Source organism: Microtus oregoni, unplaced genomic scaffold (genome assembly GCF_018167655.1).
Source record: "Microtus oregoni isolate MIOR12 unplaced genomic scaffold, Mior012 000038F_ref0000394, whole genome shotgun sequence".
Classification (NCBI taxonomy): Eukaryota; Metazoa; Chordata; class Mammalia; order Rodentia; family Cricetidae; genus Microtus; species Microtus oregoni.
Window position 1 is genome coordinate 3,718,028 of NW_024543097.1, and position 24,412 is coordinate 3,742,439.

General features: G+C 40.5%; 1 protein-coding gene across 8 annotated transcripts in view; it reads left to right on the forward strand.

Moving 5' to 3' along the window:
- Positions 1-24,412, forward strand: part of Unc80 (unc-80 homolog, NALCN channel complex subunit) — a 180,762-nt gene that overhangs the window by 150,303 nt on the left and 6,047 nt on the right. For 6 of the 8 annotated variants that reach the window (XM_041631949.1, XM_041631950.1, XM_041631955.1 and 3 more), the window contains 11 exons: positions 1,178-1,378; positions 3,546-3,669; positions 4,630-4,755; positions 5,901-6,024; positions 6,806-7,012; positions 8,833-9,017; positions 9,618-9,783; positions 11,044-11,223; positions 14,489-14,627; positions 16,968-17,024; positions 23,709-23,790. In XM_041631949.1, the coding sequence (XP_041487883.1) occupies positions 1,178-1,378; positions 3,546-3,669; positions 4,630-4,755; positions 5,901-6,024; positions 6,806-7,012; positions 8,833-9,017; positions 9,618-9,783; positions 11,044-11,223; positions 14,489-14,627; positions 16,968-17,024; positions 23,709-23,790 (1,591 nt within the window). The remainder of the gene's footprint in view (positions 1-1,177; positions 1,379-3,545; positions 3,670-4,629; positions 4,756-5,900; positions 6,025-6,805; positions 7,013-8,832; positions 9,018-9,617; positions 9,784-11,043; positions 11,224-14,488; positions 14,628-16,967; positions 17,025-23,708; positions 23,791-24,412) is intronic. The other 2 variants (XM_041631953.1, XM_041631956.1) reach the window with 1 other exon arrangement.

A 24,412-nucleotide genomic window follows, 5' to 3' on the forward strand; every position in this document is an offset into this window, starting at 1 on the left:
CAGATCCTAGAGGTCCTGTAGTTCCTAGAGGTCTACCTGCAGATCCTAGAGGTCTTCCTGCAGATCCTAGAGGTCTTGTAGTTCCTAGAGATCATCCTGCAGATCCTAGAGGTCATCCTGCAGATCCTAGAGGTCTTCCTTAGATCCTAGAGGTCATCCTGCAGTTCCCAGAGGTCATCCTGCAGATCCTAGAGGTCATCCTGCAGATCCTAGAGGTCATCCTGCAGATCCTAGAGGTCCTGTAGTTCTTAGAGGTCTACCTGTAGATCCTAGAGGTCTACCTGCAGATCCTAGAGGTCATCCTGCAGATCCTTGAGGTCGTCAGGCAGATCCTAGAGGTCTTCCTGCAGATCCTAGAGGTCTTGTAGTTCCTAGAGGTCATCTTGCAGATCCTAGAGGTCATCCTGCAGATCCTAGAGGTCATCCTGCAGATCCTAGAGGTCTTCCTGCAGTTCCTAGAGATCATCCTGCAGATCCTAGAGGTCTTCCTTAGATCCTAGAGGTCATCCTGTAGATCCTAGAGGTCCTGTAGATCCTCGAGATCGTCCTTCAGATCTAAAGGTCTTGATGCAGATCTTAGAGGTCTTCCTGCAGACCCCTCAAGCGCTTAGTTTGCCTCTCCTGCTGCTATCAACTTTTCTCTTTATTAAAATGCTATAGTAAATACATGAGAAAGGGAAGAGCACAACATTCCCATTGTACTACTTCTAATTAATTAATAGTCCCCCCTCTGTGTGTGTGTGTGTATTTGTGTGTGCACGCACATGTGTGTTATGTGGGTATATGTTAACACCACATACAACTAGACATGGTAACAAATGTCTGTAATCCCAGAACTTGGGAAGACGAAACAAAGGGATGTTAAGTTCAGGATCATTTTCTGCTACAGAGCAAGTTCAGAGCCAATCGAGGTAACATGAGACCTGTCACACACACAAGAAGTAGCACTCTCTAGACACATTTGACCTATCCTTAGTGTTTGTTAGTTGCTCCTCATGTTTACTCTCTGAACCATTCCATGATTCTCCTTGACTATGCATGTGCATATATCATTGTATTGATGTATGTGAGCAAGGCAGAGGGTTAGAGGGTGCTAGAGAGAATGTTCTTAGGTAGAAAGTTGTGGAAATATTCTCACTGTGGTATTTCCTGCTCCTTATTTCTGAAATGATTTTAGGCTGGCAGAAATTGCACACTCCCTTCTGAAGCTGGCACCGTATGACACCCAGACAATGGAGAGCCGAGGCCTTCGGCGCTATATCATGGAGATGCTACCTATTACCGACTGGTCAGCGGAGCCAGTGAGACCAGCCCTTATCCTCATTCTAAAGAGACTGGATAGAATGTTTAACAAAATCCACAAGATGCCTACCTTGAGGTGAGGACGCCTCCTGGCCAGGTATTTCAGAGCACACAGTTAGAAATGGCGTTTTCAGTATAGTAGGTCAATCGTTAGTTAAATAAATGAGTTAGAAGTTTTCTGGTGGTATTCATGCATAGGTAATTGAGAATATAAATTCCCCAGTAGCCAGAATTGTTTTGAGAAAATAACATTTATTTAGAAATATATGTACTTATGTTGAGGAGGTATCTGTCCATTTCTCAGCTAGTTCTTCATCTGATGCATAAAGAAACCCAATTAGAACTCAACAATCCCTAATCCTTTTTGAAGCAAGAGAGAGTATGCCTTACAAATAGCCAACAACAGAGAGGAGAAACATTAATTTGATGCTAAAAGTACTCTATTAATAGCATACATTATCTTGTTTTTGTTTTGTTTTGTTTTGTTTCTAGACAGGGTTTCTCTTTATCTTTGAAGCCTGTCCTGGAACTAGCTCTTGTAGACCAGGCTGGCCTCAAAGCATACATTATCTTATTTGGGTGCATAGCAAGATAGAAAAATTCCAAGTTTTATAATTAACAGTCAGACTGAAGCTACAAAGGGCACAGGGCTGATATCAAATTCTGACATTCACCTTATTCAATGGAGTTTTAAATGAACACAGTTACAGCCTGGTGACTTCTTGGTGGCCTGAGAAATACCCATTCATCCTCTTCCAATGAGCAGATGCCTCTGCATTAGTCTTTCTGGAAATGTGAACCAAGTTTGGAAACTGTAGTCACAGTGAACAGATGGTATAATTCATAAACCCACTAAATGGAAACTTCATATTTGGATGACTGAGAGAGCTTTTTCTATCCCTTCAAACTAAACTCAAAAGCAAAGCAACTTTGCCTCGGACTTCGGTACTTAAGGTTCAGTTTGCCAGAAGTTTCACAGACATTAGGCAGTGCTCTGCACATTTATGCCATCACACTGAGTCACAGAAGAGCAATATCGGGTTTTATCAGCTGTGCACTTGTTCTAAGCTTTTGTACCATGGAGATGAATGTCAAGACATTATATCAAGGTCATTTTTTTTCCAGTGGCATATAGAAGCCTGTTCTTAAGCACTATTTCTTTGGTGGTTCCAGTAGAACACTTGCATCTGCTGGGAAATGACTGATCAAAGATGCATAAGTGTCGTATGGATGTGTGCCAAAATAAATTATTTTTCTTAAGTACTTTGACATTTAAAGATGTTAAACATCTCCATAAAATGACTCATATGTCATACAGTTAAACCTATTATATGATAATACCTCCCGAAAGGAAAGTTGTGGGTTCGTTCACAGGTTTGGTCAGCTATGGGAAATTTTCCTGGGATGCATGGCATAATATCCAGTTGATTTGTCTTTAACCCTTTCATGTAACCTTAGCTCTACGCACAAAGTTTTGTCTGAAGCTGAGCTGTGAATTACTAGGCCACTTCTGGCACCCGGCGTGTCAGTGTTTCCTCATCTGTGACACATCTCCATTCTTTCATTGTTCAGGATGCAGTTTCATAGAAGATGTAGGCTTAGGAATAATTTCCAAATCAGAAGCACCCAGCAGAATAGATTCATTTTGTTTTGAGGCCGAAAACTCCTGCATTAATCTGATTGGCATGTGTACTCCACCATCTGCACTACCACAGAAAAATAATCCAAGACATCATTTCCTTTTTAGATCATTTTCCTCAAATTCCCTCTTTTTGGCAGGACTTAAGCCATATGAATCCCACTAATAGCCTCGTGTGAATGCTGACTGTATCAAGTGTAGTCTGATAAGTACATTTCAGAACGGCAGGTTGGGGCAGATTTGCTCTGCTGGAAGATTTCTCATGTCTCCTGAAATGATAGGATAGGGCCCCTCCCAAAGATGACATTAGGGGGACCTTAAAGTATGACCCTTTCATCCTCTCTGTTTTTTCTTCAATAGATTTTGTCTCATTAGTCGGTTGGGCAGGAGTGCGGCTCTGCTGCGTTTTCAGTACCTCCTTCCTCCCCTCCCAGTGTGCTCTGTGCTTTTGGAACAGCATGGGTAATGGCCATTCCATGGGAAGCACTCTGTTGTCTCAGCACATGTCCTGTCTTAGTTGATGCCAGGATCACTGTCTCGTTCACTTGCTGCAGACTCTCCAGAAGGGAGTCAGGGCGCTAATGGCTCCTATATTGTATTCCAGGCGACAGGTTGAGTGGGAGCCTGCCAGCACTTTGATTGAAGGGGTTTGTTTGACACTTCAGAGGCAGCCAATCATATCCTTCCTGCCTCACCTTAGGTCACTGATCAATGTCTGTGTCAATCTGGTGAGTAGCCAAGTGGCAATCTTCTGAAACTTTGCACAGTTTTACTCTGCTATTGATTTCTCTCAACTGAAGACTTACAGGTCAACCACTTTGTGCCCCTCACTTACTGATGAAAACAGATGGCTCAGGTGACCCTGAAAACAGTGAGGTCCATTTCAAGGTGGTCCATGGGAGATCCAGGCCCATCCTGCCCAGGCGGGACGTTGGAAGGCTGCTTCCCACGCACTACTTTGACAATCACCTCAAAGTTGCGTTGAGAGTTGAGGGCTGCCAGTTGGAGAGTGGGATGGTGGAGTCTGCACAATTAGCTAGAAGTTGAGATCGTCTGGGGAGGGGATCCTTAAAACAAAAAGAAGTCTTTCTTTTCTTCTTCTTCTTTTTTTTTTTAGGGCCAAATAGCACCATGAGTTGGCCAGTCTAGGATTTATGCAAAGAAAAATGATTTTCACCGTTTATGTAATATCTAGAGTCTGGTCCTGACGAGGTTTTGTACAATGTATGAGAACCATGTTCGAGCGTACCATCCAGTAGGATCCGCTGCTTGACTAGTTGGGCAACAAGTGTGTAGCTGGAACGCCTAGTGCACATGAGCTGCGATCATCATCATTCTTGTCAGTATTTGCTCCATCCAAGAATGCTGACTGCACTTTTTTGAATCCACAAATAACTGTCCAGTCTCCCAATTAGAATAGTTTGTTTGTTTGTTTGTTTAGTTCATCTCTCATTTCCTACATAGTTAGCTATAAACAGCATTCTACAAAACCTTGTCTGAATTCAGTATAATGAACGATCTGACTCCAGACATTACATGCCTTAGAGGGCATAGAGAAAGAAAAGGCTGAAAATACCATGCCCAACCTTCAGTTTGTTAATATTTTTGTTAGTGAATGAGACTCCTTTACTACAGTTGCATGAAACTGCAATGGTCAAGGCTGGTCATGTGCTCTGTTTGTATTTCAGGTGATGGGAGTGGTAGGACCTTCCAGTGTGGCTGATGGATTACCCCTTCTTCATCTCAGCCCTTATCTCTCACCACCTCTGCCCTTCAGCACAGCTGTTGTCCGGCTTGTAGCATTGCAGATACAGGTGTGACTACCTTACCTGTTTGTCACGCTCATTAAGATACAGGTGTGACTACCTTACCTGTCTGTCACGCTCATTAAGTTGCTGGTGGAGGCACCACATGGTGGTGCTCTCTCTTTCTCTTTCTGCAAAGGCTGGGCAAAATCTGTGAAACAGAAGTGTGAACACCTCCAAACCTTGATGGGTTCGGAGCTTCAACCCTGAGCATGGCCCTAAGTTGTGCTTCTGTAATTCTTCTCGAGATCTCAAAAATAGCAGAGTCATTTAGTCCTGTCCCAACCACAGCAACCACTGTGGTCACTTACGCTATGTGCAAACTAATGGCTGATGTGTAATCAGCTCACAATTGTTAATCAAAAGAGGCAATAGTATTCAAAATCTGGTTTTAAATTATTTTCAGAAAGAATTACAGTATAAAATTCTTTCACACGTTACTTTACTACCAGACTTTGAATATCTTTATTTTCCTTAGTGATTGTGAGTTGAATGTTATTTTAAACACAAGAAAAATGCAGAATCCCGATCACCCTGTTTCTCTGTGTCACACAGTTTTTACTCTGTGATCAACAGAAGGAATTCACTGGATATAAAGGTATAACTGACCTACCCATTGTTTGGCCGTCAGACTTCTTACCATCTAGAGATGGGTGGATGTACAAAGCATTTGAAGGATGGTGACTACTGTGTGAAGGGAAGAGATGACACTCCGTAGTCACCTAATAACCTCTTTCCAAAGGTCACTAATTTCTTCCTTTATTGCTTCCTGGCTTGAAGAAGGCCTAGGCAGGGACTAAAGAACTTTTAAATGACCTCAAATGGAGAAAGTGCCACACTGTCATTTTCTTCATTTTCCAGGGTAGACACATGGAGGAAATTAGTGGGAGAAATGAGGTGGGTCTTATATTAAACCTTTTCACTTGACACTTAAGCTATTAATGTCATTTTAGGAATGTAGCTCTGTTATGTGAAGTCAATGGCAAAATATCATTGTGGGTCAAATTTCATTTGCCACAAAGACGACACTTGACCTCACAGTTTCCAGGTGCAGCCAGCGGGGAGGCACCTTCGCCGACACACTCTGTAGAAACAAATGCACGCAATGGGCATGGTGGTCAATTAATCTTTTTTTTTCTATTATTGCTGCACAGGCTTTAAAAGAAGATTTCCCTTTAAGCCATGTGATCTCCCCATTCACCAATCAAGAGCGAAGGGAAGGGATGCTTTTAAATCTGCTCATCCCATTTGTGCTCACAGTAGGATCTGGAAGCAAAGGTCTGATTAATTTAACTAAAGGAAACGTACCATTGTTGTTGTGTTTTCTGACTACAAGTGTGTGGTTTCTATTCTTCCTTTCCACATGAAACTCATCAACTGAAATGAATCTAAATGGATGAAATGGGGTTTTGGAAACATGAGTTTTATTTGGTTTATCTGACCAGGGACCAGAATTTCTCTTCTCTACTTCTTAGAAGAAATACCTTATTTAAAATTATTTCAATACAGCAGAGGTCAGAGTATATTGTTTGGGTTAAGTTAAGAAAATGTTAATTCATTCAAGTACACTACACTGGTGACTGGTGACTGAACTATTATATGGCCGCTGTGATTTGCAGAAATCCTGCAGATGCCAACCATCAATACATTCTCATGACTCTTCCTCCTCCTCCTCCTCCTCCTTCTCCCTCCTTCTTCTTTTTGTTTATAGGTAATGTTTTGTCTTCTTTTTTTAATCCAACATAATCTTAAGGGGGACTTTCTTTTAGGAAAAGCATATCTCAGATGTAAGGTCAGTACATTTAAGTATTTAACAAAAGAAAAAAGAATGAACAGGAGATTGGGCCTGGAACATAAGCCCTTGGATGCCAGCCATGGTGATCCTCAGGTGCCAAAAATGCTGTTCTGTCTGTGGAAGAAGCAGTACTTGGTGGGAAATACCTACATTTCTATGTGTTCTGATTTGGAACTGGAAGAAGTTACATTGCTCAGTGTATAACATGGGAGTCTTCCTTGTAATTGTTATGTTTTCCCCTTCCTTTTCCAACATGCGCTTCAGATAGCCCATGGCTGGAGCAGCCCGAGGTACAGCTATTGCTGCAGACTGTCATCAATGTGCTCCTGCCCCCCCGGATCATCAGCACATCGAGGAGCAAGAACTTCATGCTGGAGAGCTCCCCAGCCCATTGCTCTACTCCTGGGGATGCAGGCAAAGACTTGCGCAAGGAAGGACTGGCTGAGTCCACCAGCCAGGCAGCATACTTAGGTGGGCCTCTTTTTCCCGCCTCTTCTTTTTGGCTCCCCGTAGATATATGTACTATGATCTATCTTGGCTCTGAAGGTATTTAAAGAAGCCACTTGAGCAAGAAATACCCTTGCATGACTAGCGTACTCTAGTAAACATATGTCAAAAGACATAGAGTATTTTCATATATGCACTCTTGGAATTACTTGGTTGTTTGCATAAGAGTATGTGAGGAAGGATTACCTCTTTCTGAGCAAGATCGCTCAGATTTGGCAGTTCCTGTGAGATAGTGCACACTTTGCTTCCCATAGGTCAGTCCTCTATGTAAATAAAGCCCTTGGAGTTGGTAGTCAACATCCTGAGTGTAGGACATGGTGACCTTGCAGGACCTTACTTCCTTAGCAAGCTTTCTTATTCTTCCTTGACAATGTCTTTGTTGTCATTATAAGACAATTCCATCTTGATTTTTAATCATGTGAGGACAGTCCCCTCTTCCTACAAGCTTCCAATTCCTCTCCCCACTTATACTCCTATTTCCCTATTACCTCATCCCTGATTTTAAGTGTTGGCCTCCCATCGGATAACAGAGGGTCACTCAGTGTCCCTGAAAGAAGTAGACCGGGAGTAAAGACCACTGACACCAAGAATAAGGAGCATAACAGTGGGGAACCTCATAAAAGGAAGAAATAGACCAGGGTTGGAAGGAAGACCACTCTTGGGCTGACTCCAAGAATAAGGAACATGACAATGGAACCCATTAAGAGGGCATCTCTCCTGACATTTTTTCAGCTCACCAAAGCGGATGTTGTTGGGAGAGTGGGATACAGCACAAACTCCTGAATTAGACAGGTCCTTGGAGTTTGGAGTATGGGAAATGGGGTGTTTAAGTAGCGTTCTGAAGGGGTATGTATGTAAGATACCATTTTCTATGGCCTAAAAAAAGAGAGAGAAAGAAACAGAATGTGTGTACATAGGACCCACTGTAATGGGCGCTCAGTTGCCCAAGGCCTAAGAAGCCAGGTTCAGAAAACATTGACGCAGACAAAAAACCATACGTGAAGTCAAGGAACACAGAAGATAGTGGGGAATGAGAGCTCTTTTGTTGTTGTTGTTTTTTTAAAAGATTTATTTATTTATTATTTATACAGTGTTCTGCCTGCATGCATGCCTGCAGGCCAGAAGAAGGCACCAGATCTCATTGTAGATGGTTGTAAGCCACCATGTGGTTGCTGGGAATTGAACTCAGGTCCTCTGAAAGAGCAGCCAGTGCTCTTAACCCCTGCGCCATCTCTCCAGCCCTGAGAGCTCTTTATGTAAGACCAGGAGTAAAAAAATTATTCCATTCCACTTTCTGCCTTTTTAATGAAGATATTACTTATATTTCTTCCTTGATCAGGATATTGTATCTTTTATTATGATGATGATGATGATGATGATGATGTTTTCTGGGGATGTGAGTAACTTGTTGGTGAGTCCATAAAGCCCCTGTGACAAAGCCTATGGGCCGTAAAGCATTAGTAATACATATACTTATAATTGCCTCTTTAGTTCAACGGACTACCTACCTTACCCCATTGTTTTTTGTTGTGGTGGTGGTGGTTTTTGTTTTGTTTTGCTTTCAAAATGGAGATTTTCAAAGCACTTAATAAAATTGTGTTCTAACCCACATCAAAATGCCTTTACCTGTATGTCTGGAATACTGGCTCAGGGGTACAGGTTAAATTTCTGGAACTGTGGCATTTAACGAATTAAAAATTTTCCCATGTGCAAAGGCAGTGACTGTGGGCAGGATTCCTCTGAAGCACAAGCCCTCAGGATCCTTCTCTTTTCCTACTCTGAAGCCCTAAAGGTCATTCTCGTCTGCTTTGAGCGGCAGCTGGGAAGCCAGTGGTACTGGCTGAGCCTGCAGGTGAAGGAGATGGCTCTGCGGAAGGTGGGCGGCCTGGCCCTGTGGGATTTCCTCGACTTCATCGTGCGCACCCGGATACCCATCTTCGTACTCTTGCGCCCTTTCATCCAATGCAAGGTGTGGAGTGACCCTGTCACAAAAAGCCAGTGAACTTGCAGTTTTCTACTAAGGCAGGAGTGTTGGGAACTGGGGAGAGGGACGGGGATGCAGCAGGGCGGTTACAGGATGCACACATGCTGCGCCCAGTTAGCCTATTAGAGAGACTGTTAGCACCATGTTTGATGAGGATGGAGCCCCAAGCAAGCATCCAGAGAGAATTTCACATTTAAAGCACCTCTTCACCTACTAAAGTATGCCAAACTTATTCTCATCCCATTCGTCATCCCTCTCTTTAAAGAAAGGAGAAAAACTGGCCCCGTGGAATGTTCTAGAGAATGTTCTCCCGTATCAGTAGCATCTGAAATCTACTATTTTAAAAAACGGGACAGTCAAGGCTCCTTTTTCCCTCCATGAGTCCCAGTGTTAATCCACTCTTTTGTTCTTCTCGTGCCCCAATTTCTTGGGGCGGAGACACTACACAGTGGCATTGTGCTGGCACCAGTGTCTCCTGCATCGCCTTCTTTTCTTCCTGAATCTATGAAGTGGGTCGGTATCACAGTGAGCCAGGTTTACAGATGGGAAATTTGGGGTCCTGAGGATGAAATACCTGCCTTTTAGCTACTGGCCCAACCGGCAGAGAACCATGAAGAACTTTCTGCCCGGCAACATATCTCTGACCAGTTAGAGCGGCGCTTCATCCCCCGCCCTTTATGCAAGAGCTCGCTCATTGCAGAGTTCAACAGTGAACTGAAAATTCTGAAAGAGGCAGTCCACAGTGGATCAGGTAAGCGTGAAGGGTGTCTCTTGAGTCTGCTGGATGGCATTCACAATCTCTGCCCAGCTCACTGCTCCTTGGCGACTGTCTGAACTAGCTCTCTTGCTATACCAGTAGATTTGACCAAGAGATCACATCTAATAATAAAACAAAAGTCAAAGGGCTTCCACGGGAATTTAGTTACATTCTTCTCCTGAATATTTTTATTTTTAGCATTTAAGCACTTAGATATTTAATAAGGGGAAAGGGTGTTTACATTCTTTCGTTCCCTTTTTGATAGAGAATTCACTTTGTTGAGGATCCGTGATTACTTTACAGGCGTTATTTCCTCTAATCCACACACGTATCTGTAAAATGTATCTTTCCAAGCCCGATTTTAAGAGGAGGAAATTGATACTTGGAGGGTTAAATGGTTTATATAGCGAGAAAGTAAAGCCGGTGAGGTGATTTTACACTAGGTTTCTGTTGTGGATTCTCAGCCTTCTTAGTGTTTCACAAATTAGAATGGGGAGGAGCCAAGTAAAGTGGACAAGTGGGAGCTTCTTCAAACTGAAAGATTGTTCCTTGCATCTTCATTGCTTATTCTGTAGTTCTGTAACAGCAGACCCCTGAATAACGAAATTAAATCACTGTCTACCATTAGAGGGCAGTCATCACCCATATGTAAAAGACTGGTTTTATTTGCTTTCTGAAGTGTTTACTGTTGTTTGCAAAATATTCAAAACACAGATATTAAAAGTGCAGCGTTGGTGATATATACACATTGCCATTCAGATATTCTGATGAATCTGATAGAAACACCTGTCCCAGAGCCGAGAAGTTTCTAATGCTGCTGTCTCCTGAAAAGGATAATGAGAATTCTTTGGTGTTGTATTCTGATTTTGATTTTAGGTTCAGATAAACGATATTAATTTTTTATTATTCCAATATACTTATGTGGGCAATTCACATGCTGTAGTAATAAAACCAAAGATTTAGAAGCAACAGTTTAAGTCAAAATTAGTTGATATGCTATTTGCCTAAGCAAATGAAAATAAACACACTAAGAAAAAAAAACTGGAAAAAGCTTTTCTCTTGGTAGGGACCTCAGGCCTCCATAAGAAAGCTGTTCACTTAGAATATACCAGTGGCCAGTACTGCCCACCCCCAGATTCTTGTGCTCCTTGATCTTAAAACTCCTTAGTCTGAAACACAAGTTGAAGAACTTTTAAGCAAACATTTCTGTTTTCATGAGCTCACCATCATTTCCCTTAATCTCTCAACCCCCAGCCTACCAAGGAAAGACATCCATCAGTACTGTGGGCACGTCCACCTCTGCCTACCGCCTGAGTCTGGCTACTATGTCCCGCTCCAACACAGGCACAGGCACTGTCTGGGAGCAGGACAGTGAACCATCCCAACAGGCTTCTCAAGACACCTTGAGTCGGACTGACGAGGAGGACGAGGAAAGTAAGTAACAGTCTAGGCAAGCAATAAGCCTGCCTGGCCATGTGAGCAAGATCTTACAAAGGATGTCTGGCTAGAGAGGATGGGCAGCCATTTCCAGGTCTGTTCCCTTAGTCATTTTTAAAAGAGGTTTCAAATGAAATTTGAATACCCTTGGATATTTGGAGAAAAAAAAAGTATTATCTGACCTTTTCTTGGAAATTTCATTTCAATTGTAAGTAAACAACGTATTCCTCTTTCTCCTGGGCATTCTGGCTACAGAAATGGCCAGCACTCACAAGGTCCCATTTGTCAGAGCAAAATGGGCAGAGTGTGCACATGGTGTCTGTGGAAGCCAGGAGAAAATTGGCAGAATGATTGAGGGGAAAGAGCTTAGAGACTCTCCCATAATGCAGTTATCTTAGGAATTTCTGGTACTGTTGTGAAGTGGGAGATAGCAGATGAATAAATACCACACTGTGTGCTTGAGCAGTGTAGGACTTGAAAGCAAACATCTGCTGAATACCCACTAAATGTCTCTATCATACAGGGGGCCTCTTTAATTGCATTGATTATTTTCCACTCGTGTTTTTAAGATGCTCTTACATAAAGCTTATTGAAAGGTGTACCTTTAAAGATGAGAATAAAATATAAGAACCCCTCTATACCAAACAAAACCCACAAAAGATCCCTCTCTGAACTAAACAGAGGAACAAGAAAGGAGCTTAGAAGTTTAATTAAGTAAGATGAGTAAAATGCAGAAGCAGTTCACTAGCTCCCCACAATTAGGTTTATAAGATAGAAAAGGAAATGCATGATTTGTCAAAGTGCTCATCACCAATATTTCCAGATTTAGCTTGAGGGTTAGTCATATAAGGCGGTGATCACACTATAAACCACTTCTATCCAGACACCTGGGCACCGCTCACAGGCTCACCTCCATAGCCGCAGTCTGATCTCTCACAAATACTGACTGAAAAAGCACAGTGTGAGAGGTAAGAAGAAGTTTACTTTAAAATTTTTCTTGATTATTTTTATTTGGAACAGAGTTTCATGATCCCAGGCTGGCCTTGCATCCCCTACATTTCCACGGATGACTCTAAATCTTCTGATCCTCCTGCCTCCACCACTGAAGGCTGGAATTGCAGGCATGATCATGCAGCAGAACACTGGGTCCCTGACATTTTAACTTAAAAGGGAGCTTCTTGATTTATTTGGCAGTGCTAAGGATTGGCCATGCTGGCAACTGAACGCAACCAGGGTTTCATACCTACAAGGCACTGTCAAGTGCTCTACTACCAACTATATTCTAAAACCAAAAATGAGGGCTGGAGAGATGGCTCAGAGGTTAAGAGCACTGGCTGCTCTTCCAGAGGTCATGAGTTCAATTCCCAGCAACCACATGGTGGCTCACAACCATCTATAATGAGATCTGGCACCCTCTCCTGGCACGTGGACATACATGGAGGCAGAATGTTGTATGCATAATAAATAAATAAATCTTTAAAAAAAAATAAAACCAAAAATGAGCAGTTTAACATAAACAGTAAGCCCTGATGTCAGCTCAAACCATAAAGTAAATTCTACTTTTCTTTAACGTATGAAATAATATCTATACTTTTCTTTAATATATGAAATGCTATCTACAACATTTTTTTAATGATGGAAATGATGCCCTCAGTAATTCCTAGGACTGAGTCTATTCTCAGGTAACTCTGTGAGTAAGTAGTTGGCCTAGAAAGGAATTAAGGAAGAAAAGTAGAGATGACTTAAACAGAGACATCATTGGCAGAATCCAACACTCATATAGTGGGGTGAAGGGCATCAGAAGGTACGTAGTCTTTTGCTGATATCTTTTTCAGATATCACAGTTAGCTCAAGAAATCGAGCTGCCAATTATGGCTGTGATGTGGATGAACATTAGTTTATATAGAAAAGGGTATAAAAACAAGTTTATGAACTGTTTTAATTGAAACTGTTCTTCTAATCGTAGAAGTACGTACTAAAACCTATTAAGTATAGAACAAAAAAACTGAGAAAGATATATTCTCCATCTTCTATAATATTAAATATAATTTTGTAGAGAAGTAGACATTTACAGACAGCACTTAAAAGGCTTGATAGAAGAAAATATAAGACTAATGATCAATAATGAGCAAATAAATGCTAAAGAGATGTTTAGATACATAGTTAATGATAATCAGTGAGAAGCCAGGAAAGGCTTCTGTAGTTCAATGTGTTCTAGAAAGTTTTCCAATTTTTTAACTTTTTGTTTGTTTGTTTTTTGGTTTTTGAGACAAGAGTTCTCTGTAGCTTTGGAGCCTCTCCTAGAGCTCCCTCTGCAGACCAGGCTGGCCTTGAACTCACAGATATCCACCTGCCTCTGCCTCCCAAATGTTTGGATTAAAGGCTTGCACCACTACTTTTAGCTTCTTTGTAAACATACACAAAGGTAATATGTCAAAATTCAGTCCAAATTGTTGTATAACAAATTAAAATCTATAGCAGTTTTCATATTTATGATTTTATTTGAAAATGTATAATGGAAATATCACTTAGAATATTCTAAATGTATCAGATGACTTTCCATGGTAGCACACATCTGCAAAACACAATTTGTTTATTGAAGTTTATGTGGTTTAGTAACAAACAGTATTAAATTACTTAGCATGAAGTCAACTTGTGAAAATATTGTACTAAAGCTAACTTTCTTATGGATTTAGGTAAATTAATTTCTGCTTCTGCAGGGAAAGGGGGCCTCTTTAAAAACTGAAAATTTAGATTAAAATAAGCACTTCAGGATATTACAGTTTTCCAGTATTTTTTCCTACAGTATCTGCAATATTGCTTCCCACAGCAATCTAGAAATCATTAAATGTACTGAGTAGTTTTTTAATGTCAAGAAAATGTAATTGACTTCTTCCAAAGCAAACTCCAACTGAACTATTGCTGCAATAGTTTTTACACGTATATGTACAACCTAGCTTTTCTGAAATCTTTAATTTGTGGGTACGCACCGGTTTATACTTATAAAAGTAAATAAGAAGTTTGCATGTGTTTTGTGAAGGCTGCTCTACTGCGTGGGGAGGTAGGAGATGTGTAGACATTGAAGAAGTATCATTGATTCGCTTGCTGTGTTATTGTTTGTACAAAGATGGTTGTGATCGTTTAGCTTTAAAGACAGCCCTGAGGTTGTACCCAAGCCAGGGATGGAACTCAAGTACCACTTTGGTTGCAGTTTTCCGATAGGTATCATGATTTTGTAACATTGATCCCTTCGCACTTTCAGATGACTCTGTGAGCATGCCCAGTGTGGTAAGTGAACAGGAAGCTAGTCTCCTGAGTGCCCTTGGAAGGAGGCGGTTCTCCAGCCACGTCTCCAGCATGTCTGCACCTCAGGCTGAGGTGGGCATGTTACCCAGCCAAAGGTAAAGGCCTATGACTGTCTTATATTCTGTATTTGGGGGCAAAAGAAAAAATTCCAAACATACACCAACATCAGCCTATAAAAACTGAATGAGAAGCAAGTATGGGTTATGTTTCTAGAGAAACTGTTCAAGAAAGTACTTTCAAGAAGGTTCCTATGGGTAATAGTTGTAGCTTTCTAAGCCAGGTTGAAATGAGACCACACCGTTAGGTCCAAGTATTATTTCTTATTGAGCTATCCATAAATAGAAATATAATTTTTTTTCTTCTGGTCAATGCCATCCTTATATGCCAGATTTATCATCGAGCAAGAAAATGGTTATTTGGCAAGAGTAGACCAGTTTATGTGATACTCTGGGAGTTTAGCCTCTGCAGTTAATGTTCAACCACATGTAAGAATTCTTCACCAAGCAGAAAACATACCTCTGACACTGTGTGGACCATGGGAAGGCCACTTCCACACAGTTCACAGCTCTCTAGCTATGTGTTAAAAGTAGGGTGAAATGATCTGAAGGGGACCTTCTAGATCAGCAACTCTCAGATTCAAGCTTAAAGCATTTAAAGCATTTCCCTTGGTGTTCTCTGCCATATGAGTGTAATTTTAAAAACAAGTTTGGGGCTATAGTTTTTAAACTTTTTATACTTGGAGAAAACAAAAATATATAATTTATGAAATTTAAAATTATATTTAAATAAACACTCATGTTTTAATTCTACATATTTTAAATAAAGTTATAATTAAAAAATGAGCTAAGAGTTAATCTATTTTTAAAACAACTAATATGTTCATTTCAAGAATTGTAATACAATTCTTGGTGTTGCCTGACTTTTAGTGTGTTAGTTTGTATTTTGCAATACAGCCATATGTATGCTATATCACTGAGCTATATCCCTCGCTACTGTCATTTTAATACCCTTAGTAGCACAATTCACACAGAGAACATAATATCAAAAGGGATATATGATTGTGTTCAAATTTATCTGGTTTATATTCAGGAGTATACTATTCTCAATAAATAGTTCATGTAACCTAAAACTTGATCATTTCTCTTTGAGCAAAAAAGATTTTATAAATTAAATATGGAACCAAGAGCCAAACAACATGTCCAAAGAAAGTAATATAAGCAGTTACTGTTGGCAACTATTAATTTATTCTTAGTTTTTACTATCCACATGTTTGTATTTAAAATAATATAAATTGTAACTAGAGAGCTTTTGAGCTGTTCAAAATAAGTCAAACTACTAATTTTCTTTCCGTGCATATAATGATGGATCAACTTACTTGCAAAGGAAATTTTTATCTAGTATAAACATATCCCAGAAGTTAAAAAGAATATATTACAATGAGTCACTTTGTTCTTGGATTATATTTTGGAAAATTGGAGAACGGAACACTGTCTTTGTCCATTACCAAAAAAAAAAAAAAATGATTCTCTTTCTGGGAACAGAGACACTCAGATCTTTGATAATAGTCCTTTCAGTTTTGTAGATGCTTTGATTATACACAATTTAATACATATTTATTGAATGCCTTATGGTTGCCTAGCTCAGTGATAGATCTGATGGGAAACTGGATAAAATATAGCACAGATGTGCTAACAAATATCAGTTCAGCTGCATCCAAATAAGTTGATAAACTGCTACTAACTAACCAAATGACAGGCTTCCGTTGTATTTACAATTCAGTCAGTAGAGAGTGTATAATAGGGAGGTAAATGTGAGTTCTTTGTAATGTTTTGAAGATCCCTTCCTTCTGTTTATTGATATTTTCATTGCAAAATTAGCAGGGGAGTTGGGCTCTGTCTTTGCTTTTCTTAACGGCATCAGTTTCCAGACTTTGGCTGTGGCCATTCATGGTAAGTGGTTTCTGTGTAGCAATGTTAGGCTCTACAAGAAAATGTGAGGTCTGATCATTAAAATTCTGTGTCCATAAGATATGCTAAAAATACTAACCACCTAGCCAAAAGGCTACTAAAGAACTCATAGATTCATCTTCTGCGGATCTACTCTGCGAAGCATTTCCGAGCTCATGTCTCCATTTGGAGCTCATTTTAACTCTTGACCAATAAACAGAGCGCTCCCCTGAGAGTTGTACCCATCCGGTCTTTCCTTCCCCCATTGCCTTGAGTCCTATGTCTTGACAAACCCAGCACAAGGTGAAATGGTTGACTGTCTCCTTTTCCTTCCTTGTTCTGTTAAATTTATTTATTTTCAGTTCTTGGAAACAGAAAATTGCATGCTTTTTTTTCTTCCCCCTTTCTTTCCCTTTTCTTTTTCTTTCTCTTTTTTTTCCTTCTGCATTTTCTTTCCCTAAATGCTTCATCTCCCTACCCCTCCTGCAGTGAACCTAATGTCCTCGATGACTCCCAGGGCCTGGCCGCCGAGGGCAGCCTCTCTAGGTACAGTGTCAAAGCTACCTGTCTATTGGTGTCTGTTCTGGGAAACTAGCTGTTCCCTGTCACCTCCGTCACTCTGTCTCCTCCGTTTCCTCTTGCCCGTCTTGGTACCTCTTTCCATCCTTCGCCCTGTGTTGTTCATGAACACACGAGCCTGGAGTCAAAGGTGTAGCAGACCCTCTTTCTCTACAGACAGCTTCAGAGATCAATCACAAATAGTCTAAAAACTTTAATTAAAAAAAAACTGCAGAATTTTCTATGGGGCATGACTAATGAATGACTAAAATACTTTATATACCAAGGGCTAGGGGTGTAGTTCAGTGGTAGTAACATGTGCTTAGCATGTGCTAGACCCTGGGTCCCATACCCAGTACCTCCCCGCATCTAATCATTCATTTCCACACTTATAGTCACTGAGAATTGCTTTCTGGGGGTCTTTTTAGTACAGTTCCCTCTCAGGGAGCCCCTGTACTCAGTCAAGTCAGACCTTTTAGCTAATGTCATAGATGGTCAGAAAACAGTGGCGCTATGGGAACAGCGCTGCCATTGCCACTGTGGGAGACTGCTTCTCTCTGATGCACGCTGCTCAGCGTGCCATCGTTGTAGTGTGTCCAGACACATGTCAAGAATATTGGCCCTAGTACAAACATGACTCGAAAACTCGCTGTGAAAAGTCTATTGCAAATTTATTTTTGGTAAGTAATAACAGAAGTCATGCAATGAAAACAGTAGAATACCTAGACAATTTGCTTAATCGTTCAGAAATGGGTACTGCACCTTTAACACTCAGATAAACCACGTCAAACATTCCTAATCTTGTGCTGTTGATTTACACCTCTCAACTAATCCTCATTAGGGGCAATGCTTCTTGTTCATCTTTAGAGTCTTTGTCCCATCCCAAGAGAAAACGCTCCCAGGGCTGCATTCTATAGTGAGTGCCCTACCCCGTCTATTGCTTTATTCCAAAGATGAGGAAATGTTGAGAGGCCGTTCCTGTGAAAGGTTGTCTTTTGTTTTCTTTGCATCTTGTTCAGATTTCACATTTTCTTCTTCAACTGAAAATGGGAAATTTAGTCCATCATCAGGTCTTTTTTTTTTTTTTACTGGATCCATAATTCATGACATTCATTTGTGTTTGCGAGCCCTTGCTTGGACAGATTAGTCTCCTATTGGTAAAAGTGGAAGTGCTGCAGAGAGCAACATAAATGAGCAGGAGCCGTAGGGCGAGGGAGGTTGAAAACCACAGTCCTGGAGATTTCGCTTAATAGTTTATATGTCTGAAGAACTTGCAACAAAGTCTAGCAGGGCATCGGTGCTTTCAAAGCTGTAATTGCTTAATGCTTAACATTGCATATGGACTAGGACAACCTGACTTTCAGAAAGTGTGATCAGGGGATGATTAAGGATAGGGAGTATTAGTCAAGCTTCTCTTTCGATGGCTTTGTGCTGAGAGTTTAGTCCAGACTCTACCTCTGCTAGCCGAAGTCACAGCCCAGTGTGCATGAGAGGAGACAGGGTAGAGTTGATTTTTATTATTTTCTGAAGGACTTGGCGAGCTCAGGGTTCAAATGACTAGAGTTATTTGAACTAACTCCTGTGCTAGGTCTGGTGCAAAAGGAGAAAACTCAATGTTTGTGCTAGGTGCTAAGACAAATTCAGAGCCAAAATTAGAGACCTCGTCTCCCAGGTGAATTAATCATGTTAGCATTTTGATGACCATCCTAAGTCAGCTGTTGTTGGTCTGTTGCTGCTGGCACTGTGTTTCTTTGGACCTGGGTGTTAGTCACCAGGCCCAGCGGTGGTCATTAAGAAATGGAAATAGAAACAATTTGCTTTTGATTCTGGAATAATTTTATTAATGTGGAGGCTTCCCACCAACCACTAGCACATCCACCTTTGCCATATGCTGCCAGCTGTATCTCGAGTGCCATTGTGTCAGCAAGTTCTCTTTGGAGGAGAGGAAGTTTGAGCACTTACTAAACGGAGGGCTTTCTTATTTTTTTGGCACAAGAACTCTTTATGCACATTCTTAAAATCCAGAAATAGAAAGGTTGATAACCACGTGAATTACAGGTAATAAGCCTTTTAACAGTAGGATCTGAAGCACTCTCACAGTTATCCTGAAGAAAATCTGACCCAAGCTTAATAAGAAGCACACAGAAAGGAATCCAGTAAACCCTGCCACACACCCACCCTGATCCTTGTTTAACTTTTATAGGACTTTGCTTCTGAGAGGCCACTTGTTTTAGACAAAGGAGCCAAGCAGGACTATGCAGGCTGAGTGGAAAAGACAGCCAGATAAGGTGATGGGAACTGAAAAAGATTTATACCCTAGTTAGAAACTTCTAAGATTTTTACAAAATTACACTAATTACATACATTTCTTTTAAACACTCAGCCACCAAACTCCCATCAGAAACATTGTTTTCTGTCTGGTTCTGTTTCTTAAAACTTCTATTGGAAATTAATAAGCTAAATCAAAATTCCATGGAAGACTATTCTTCTATGGAGAACGCTGCTCTGAGAGGCATAAAAACTCAGTGTAGACGTTTCTCAAACACATGTGTATATCATGGGCATATTTTCCCTCCAGAATAATAGAGATCTAGAGAAGTGATTTAAGTCCTTAAGGCCAGATGTTTATAGTTGAGACCCAGATTTTGTTTGGACATGCTAGGATATTTTTAAAAGCAGGAGTCAACAGTGAACTCTCAATTTAAAAAGAAATTATCTCGGCATTTTAATCTTGGAAAAGCTTAGTCACAGTTACACAGAGGATTCAGTCCAAGTTTGAGCAAGACTGTAGTCTAGATGAAATAACAAAAACCCACGTGTATTGCCCGTCTCATACTCAAACATAACCCTAAGCGTGAAAACTTGCCTGGTGTTCTTACAATGCAAGAAAGATCCCAGCAGCCTTTAGTACAGCTGAAAAGACAGGGCCAAGATGGTGTGCACTGGGACCCACAATGTCCGCTTTGCCTTTTCTTTGTCAGCTCTCATGTCTAAAATCCAGTTACTACAGTCTGATCTGAAACTCTAGTCTGGAAATTCTGTAGCACTGACACTGTCGCGGGTGCTGTGGAGGCTGAGTAGCACACTGAAACAGTGTTTGTGAAAGGGAGGAGTGAGCTTTGGCCTTCTGCTCGCTCCCCTGCTGTCTGCCTGTTGCTCCTTTAGTGCTGACGTCCTGAGTTCCCACCACAATGCAGTCACTCAGGACAAATTGCTGCTCCATGTGTACCATGCCCACTTCTAGGGTTCTATAACCAAACGAAAGCTCACACCAAAAATACAGAAAGAAACAAAAAACACACCAATTCACTATTCAGAGGGTGTTGTCATCCAGAGTGTCTGCTTAACTTTTTATTTATATGATATATTGAAATACATGGTTTATTTTTTATAATTTGGGTAACACAAATTTAAGCCTGCATTACTGAATGGCTCCTTGTTTATACAGTGCTTATTTAAAGAAATGCTATCGTCATATGATTAGGAAATATACACTTATGTATACACCTCAGTCCAGGCCATTATGCTGCAGCAATGTAAAGGAGGTGATCTTATCAAAATCATTTTTCTAACATTGCACAAATTCCCCTAGCTTATTAATTGCTTCCTTGTATTATAAATAGGAACTAGTTTTGAATCACAGTTTGAATCCCACGGACTCTGCTGTGCCCTGGCTGAATTTTCTCCTCTAAAATTTGGATCTTACTATCATTTTTCCAAGGAGATATTTTCAGGAACTCAGAAAGACATGCCAACACAGGCTTGTCGTGTAGCCCTAGCCCTTGGGAGGCTGTAGGAGGCGCACAACACGTTCCAGGCCAGCAAGGTAACAAACCAAGACCTCTACAGCTAAGGCTATTGACTTAGGAATGTTTTGTAAGATGTTAGTTTAAATCTGGAAAGCTTTATTAGATTTTATACTTACTGTTTCACCCTGTTTGGTTAAGACAGCTGTCATTCTTAAAATTAACACTTCCAGGAAACCAGTGTTCTAAGCAAGATAAAGCTTTTACTATTTGATCACCTAGTTTGGCAAATCGTAACACCATTTCAACTTCTCTATTGTTTTTCATAATTGTTGAATAAGAAGTATATATTTAAGTTATATAAAAGTATTTAGTTGCCCACTGAAGTACACTTTTGAAATTTGAGACCTCCCAATAAAATATTGTAACTTCTTAACGAGGAAAATAATTTTGATTATTGCATTTATGGTGGATGAAGACTTTAGATGAGACTGCTTCAAAAATGTAAAATAGAAAGTAGGACATAATGCAGATAGGTTCTTAGTATGAAGATCTTGGTTTCTCCCAGTTCCTACAAGTGACTGAGGTATTACATTATGTGAGGGAATGGAAACTACATTGAAGCTAATTTTTATAGTAAGTTCCAGTTTGAAGTAAACTCCAAGATATGAAAATTTTTGCCTACATTACATTGTTAGTTTTTTATGTGTTTATTATTCATGTGATTTAATTCATTGATGCAGCAAGGAGAAATTTCATCATCGTATTTCCAGGGCAAGTATAATGTATTGCCTGGAATGTGTCCCAGGAGCATGTTCTATGATTTCATTTTTGATGTGCACATTCCTACATTATTTACCTAGAATAATCAATTACTAAAGACAATAGATTTCTCAGCTACGAGCCTCTCTGTCCATAGAGAAATGTTGATGCTCATGATCTTCCCCTGGAGGAACCATCATAAAATTACTGTTATGTTGTGACATTTAACTCTCCAAGTAATGTATAGTTTTTCTTTTCGTGCACCATTTTTTCTCACAACCTCCGATTAGTAAATAAAAATGATGTCAGAGGACTGCCTCGTATTCATTTTCTCTGCCCTATTATTTTCCAATAAATACTTCCTTTTAGTTTCCGAGAAGCAATAAACTCATTACAAAGAACAAATGTAAAACAAGAAAGCATGCTATACATGTCCCTTGTCATATACAAGCCATTTTACATCAACTAACTTCTTTTCTCTACCTTAATGGGAGGTAGTTGGTAAGTATCGACCTCCTTTTATGGCCAAGGGAACTGAGGTAACATCTAGATGTCAATGAAGAATCCATTCCAATGGTAGCTTTGCTTGGTATTGGGAGAAATGTGTTCCTACTTGTGTGCATATGTATGCTTTCCAACTTAACAGACACATGTTAAAATGGATGACTAAGAAGGAGATGTCATTTCAGACATGCCAGCATCATAGTCTGGACTGATTATCAAAACGCGCTGCACGGTTCCTTGAGCACAGAGTTCCTTCATACACGCGACAGACATGCACATCAATCTGTGGAAATTCACAAGTTTTAAATACCTCTTTTTTAGTGTTCTTAGTAGAATTTTGTGTTGCATAACTCAGATGATGTAATCATGTCCCTGTTTCATAGAAAATTTGACAGATCTTACTGAGTCATTGCTTTTTCTTCTAGTAAGAATACGAGTTGTACTTTAAATGATAGCTTTGACTGCACCAAGTGCAATTGTTAGCCTGCCATCCCTGAGAAGCATCTGAATACCCATCTTAACTGCAAGTGTTAGCCTGCCACACATGAGAAGCATCTGAATACCCATCTTGTATCTAATTTTTTTTACTAAAAGTGCAGCGAGGTGTTTATGTAGCACATTAAAAAAAAAACAGAAATACGTGGGTATGATCATTCTCTATTTCTTTTTGTGGACAGTTGCTGACTGGGTTCCTCTGTGGGATGTTTTACCATTACAATATCTGTAGACGACTCTCCTTTTGCAAAGGCAAAGACATCATTTAACCATAAATCAATTAATCACATTGACATCAACCACAGAATTCAAATGTCATATGGGCACAGTGTATTTCTCTTTTCATTCTCTCTTCCATTGTAGACAACTATGATACATGCATGAAGAATGAAAAGGAATCATGGCCCATTTCAGTGTGTCCAGCTTCACCAACACGAAAGTAGCAGACCCTGTCAGTAGTCCGTTTGCTAATGAGACACACATACACAGTAATTTGGGGGGAGCAGACTGTTCCTGTTATCAACTGCACAGTTCCCGTGGGTGCAGCTCATTGAGTTGCACTGCCAGTTTTCTTGTCAGCCTTTTAAATCTAAAATAGTTTTCAAAAATATTTAAATTTTCTACCCGTGTGACTATTTGCTCAGCTGTCACAGAGACTTCAGGCTGCAAACATGTGTTGAATGTGTCCCTTCACCCAAATGAATTCTGTGTCTGATGTGTTCAATATTTGTCCATCTTATTTTCATTTAAATTGGAAGTTTTAAAACAGGTGTTCCCATCCATGTGACAAAGTTGTCTGTGTGTATTTGTCGCCAGCGTTTCCATTCCCCTTGAAAAAAAAATTGAGATTAGAATATGACATGTTAAGCCTTTTGATGGCTTCCAAACCAGGGGTTTGATCAAACCATTGTCCCGCTGAATGATAGATCCAGCATCAGTGACTAAAAACAGAATCTCAATTTTGACAGCTTGGGGCTACAAGGCCTTGTCCTCCTTTCCAAGCCTTTGAGAACTCCCTACCCCAGGGACTCTTCCCCAATGATCCTTCAAAGATAATGATATCTTTGAAGTGACTGTTCCATATAAGTGGTTTTGGCTAACACCCACCAGAGAATGGTCTTTGGAGCTGTCTTGAGGGTAGACTAATGCTGTTGATGCTTGGCAGGGTGGCAAGTGTACAGAGTGAACCTGGCCAGCAGAACCTTCTCCTGCAGCAGCCACTGGGGAGGAAAAGGGGCCTGAGGCAGGTAAGTAGACCCTGAGATGCTACGAGAGTCATCCCGTAATATGGAAGATCCACTTGCTTGCTAATATCTTTGTTTATTAAGATTACACCTGGCCTTCTTGCCTGAAATAAGCCGTGAACAGCAACCATAAAGTATGCTTGGCAAATGCTTGGGCAAACTGAGCATGTGAGCTTTCTATTGCAAATATGAAGCTTTTGTTGTACAAAGCTGATTGTTTGAAAAGGGATGTCAGCCTACAAATCTTCTTGTTCTCTACTGGCAAGCTTCTTTTTCAGTCAAACTCACTGGCTGTTATACAGTTAACCAAGTACCTGCTTTTACAGGGTTGGAGATAGGTTCTTTCTCACGTTGGCATTAGAGATTTAATTTAATATTGAGACAGAAGATCATATTTTCAGCTGGGTGTTGTGATGAATACCTGTATTTCCAGAACCTAGGAGGCTGAGAGAGGAGGGTTATGAGTTTAATGCCAGCCTGGGTTACATAGAGTTGGAAGCCAGCTTGGGAGTGATTTCCTTAGGTGAGATCCCTCCCTTTCTCAGCCCCTTCTCCTTCCCCTCATCTCCCTCTTTCCACCTCTCTCGCACACCTATCTCCTCTTATTTCTCAATTTCCAGACATG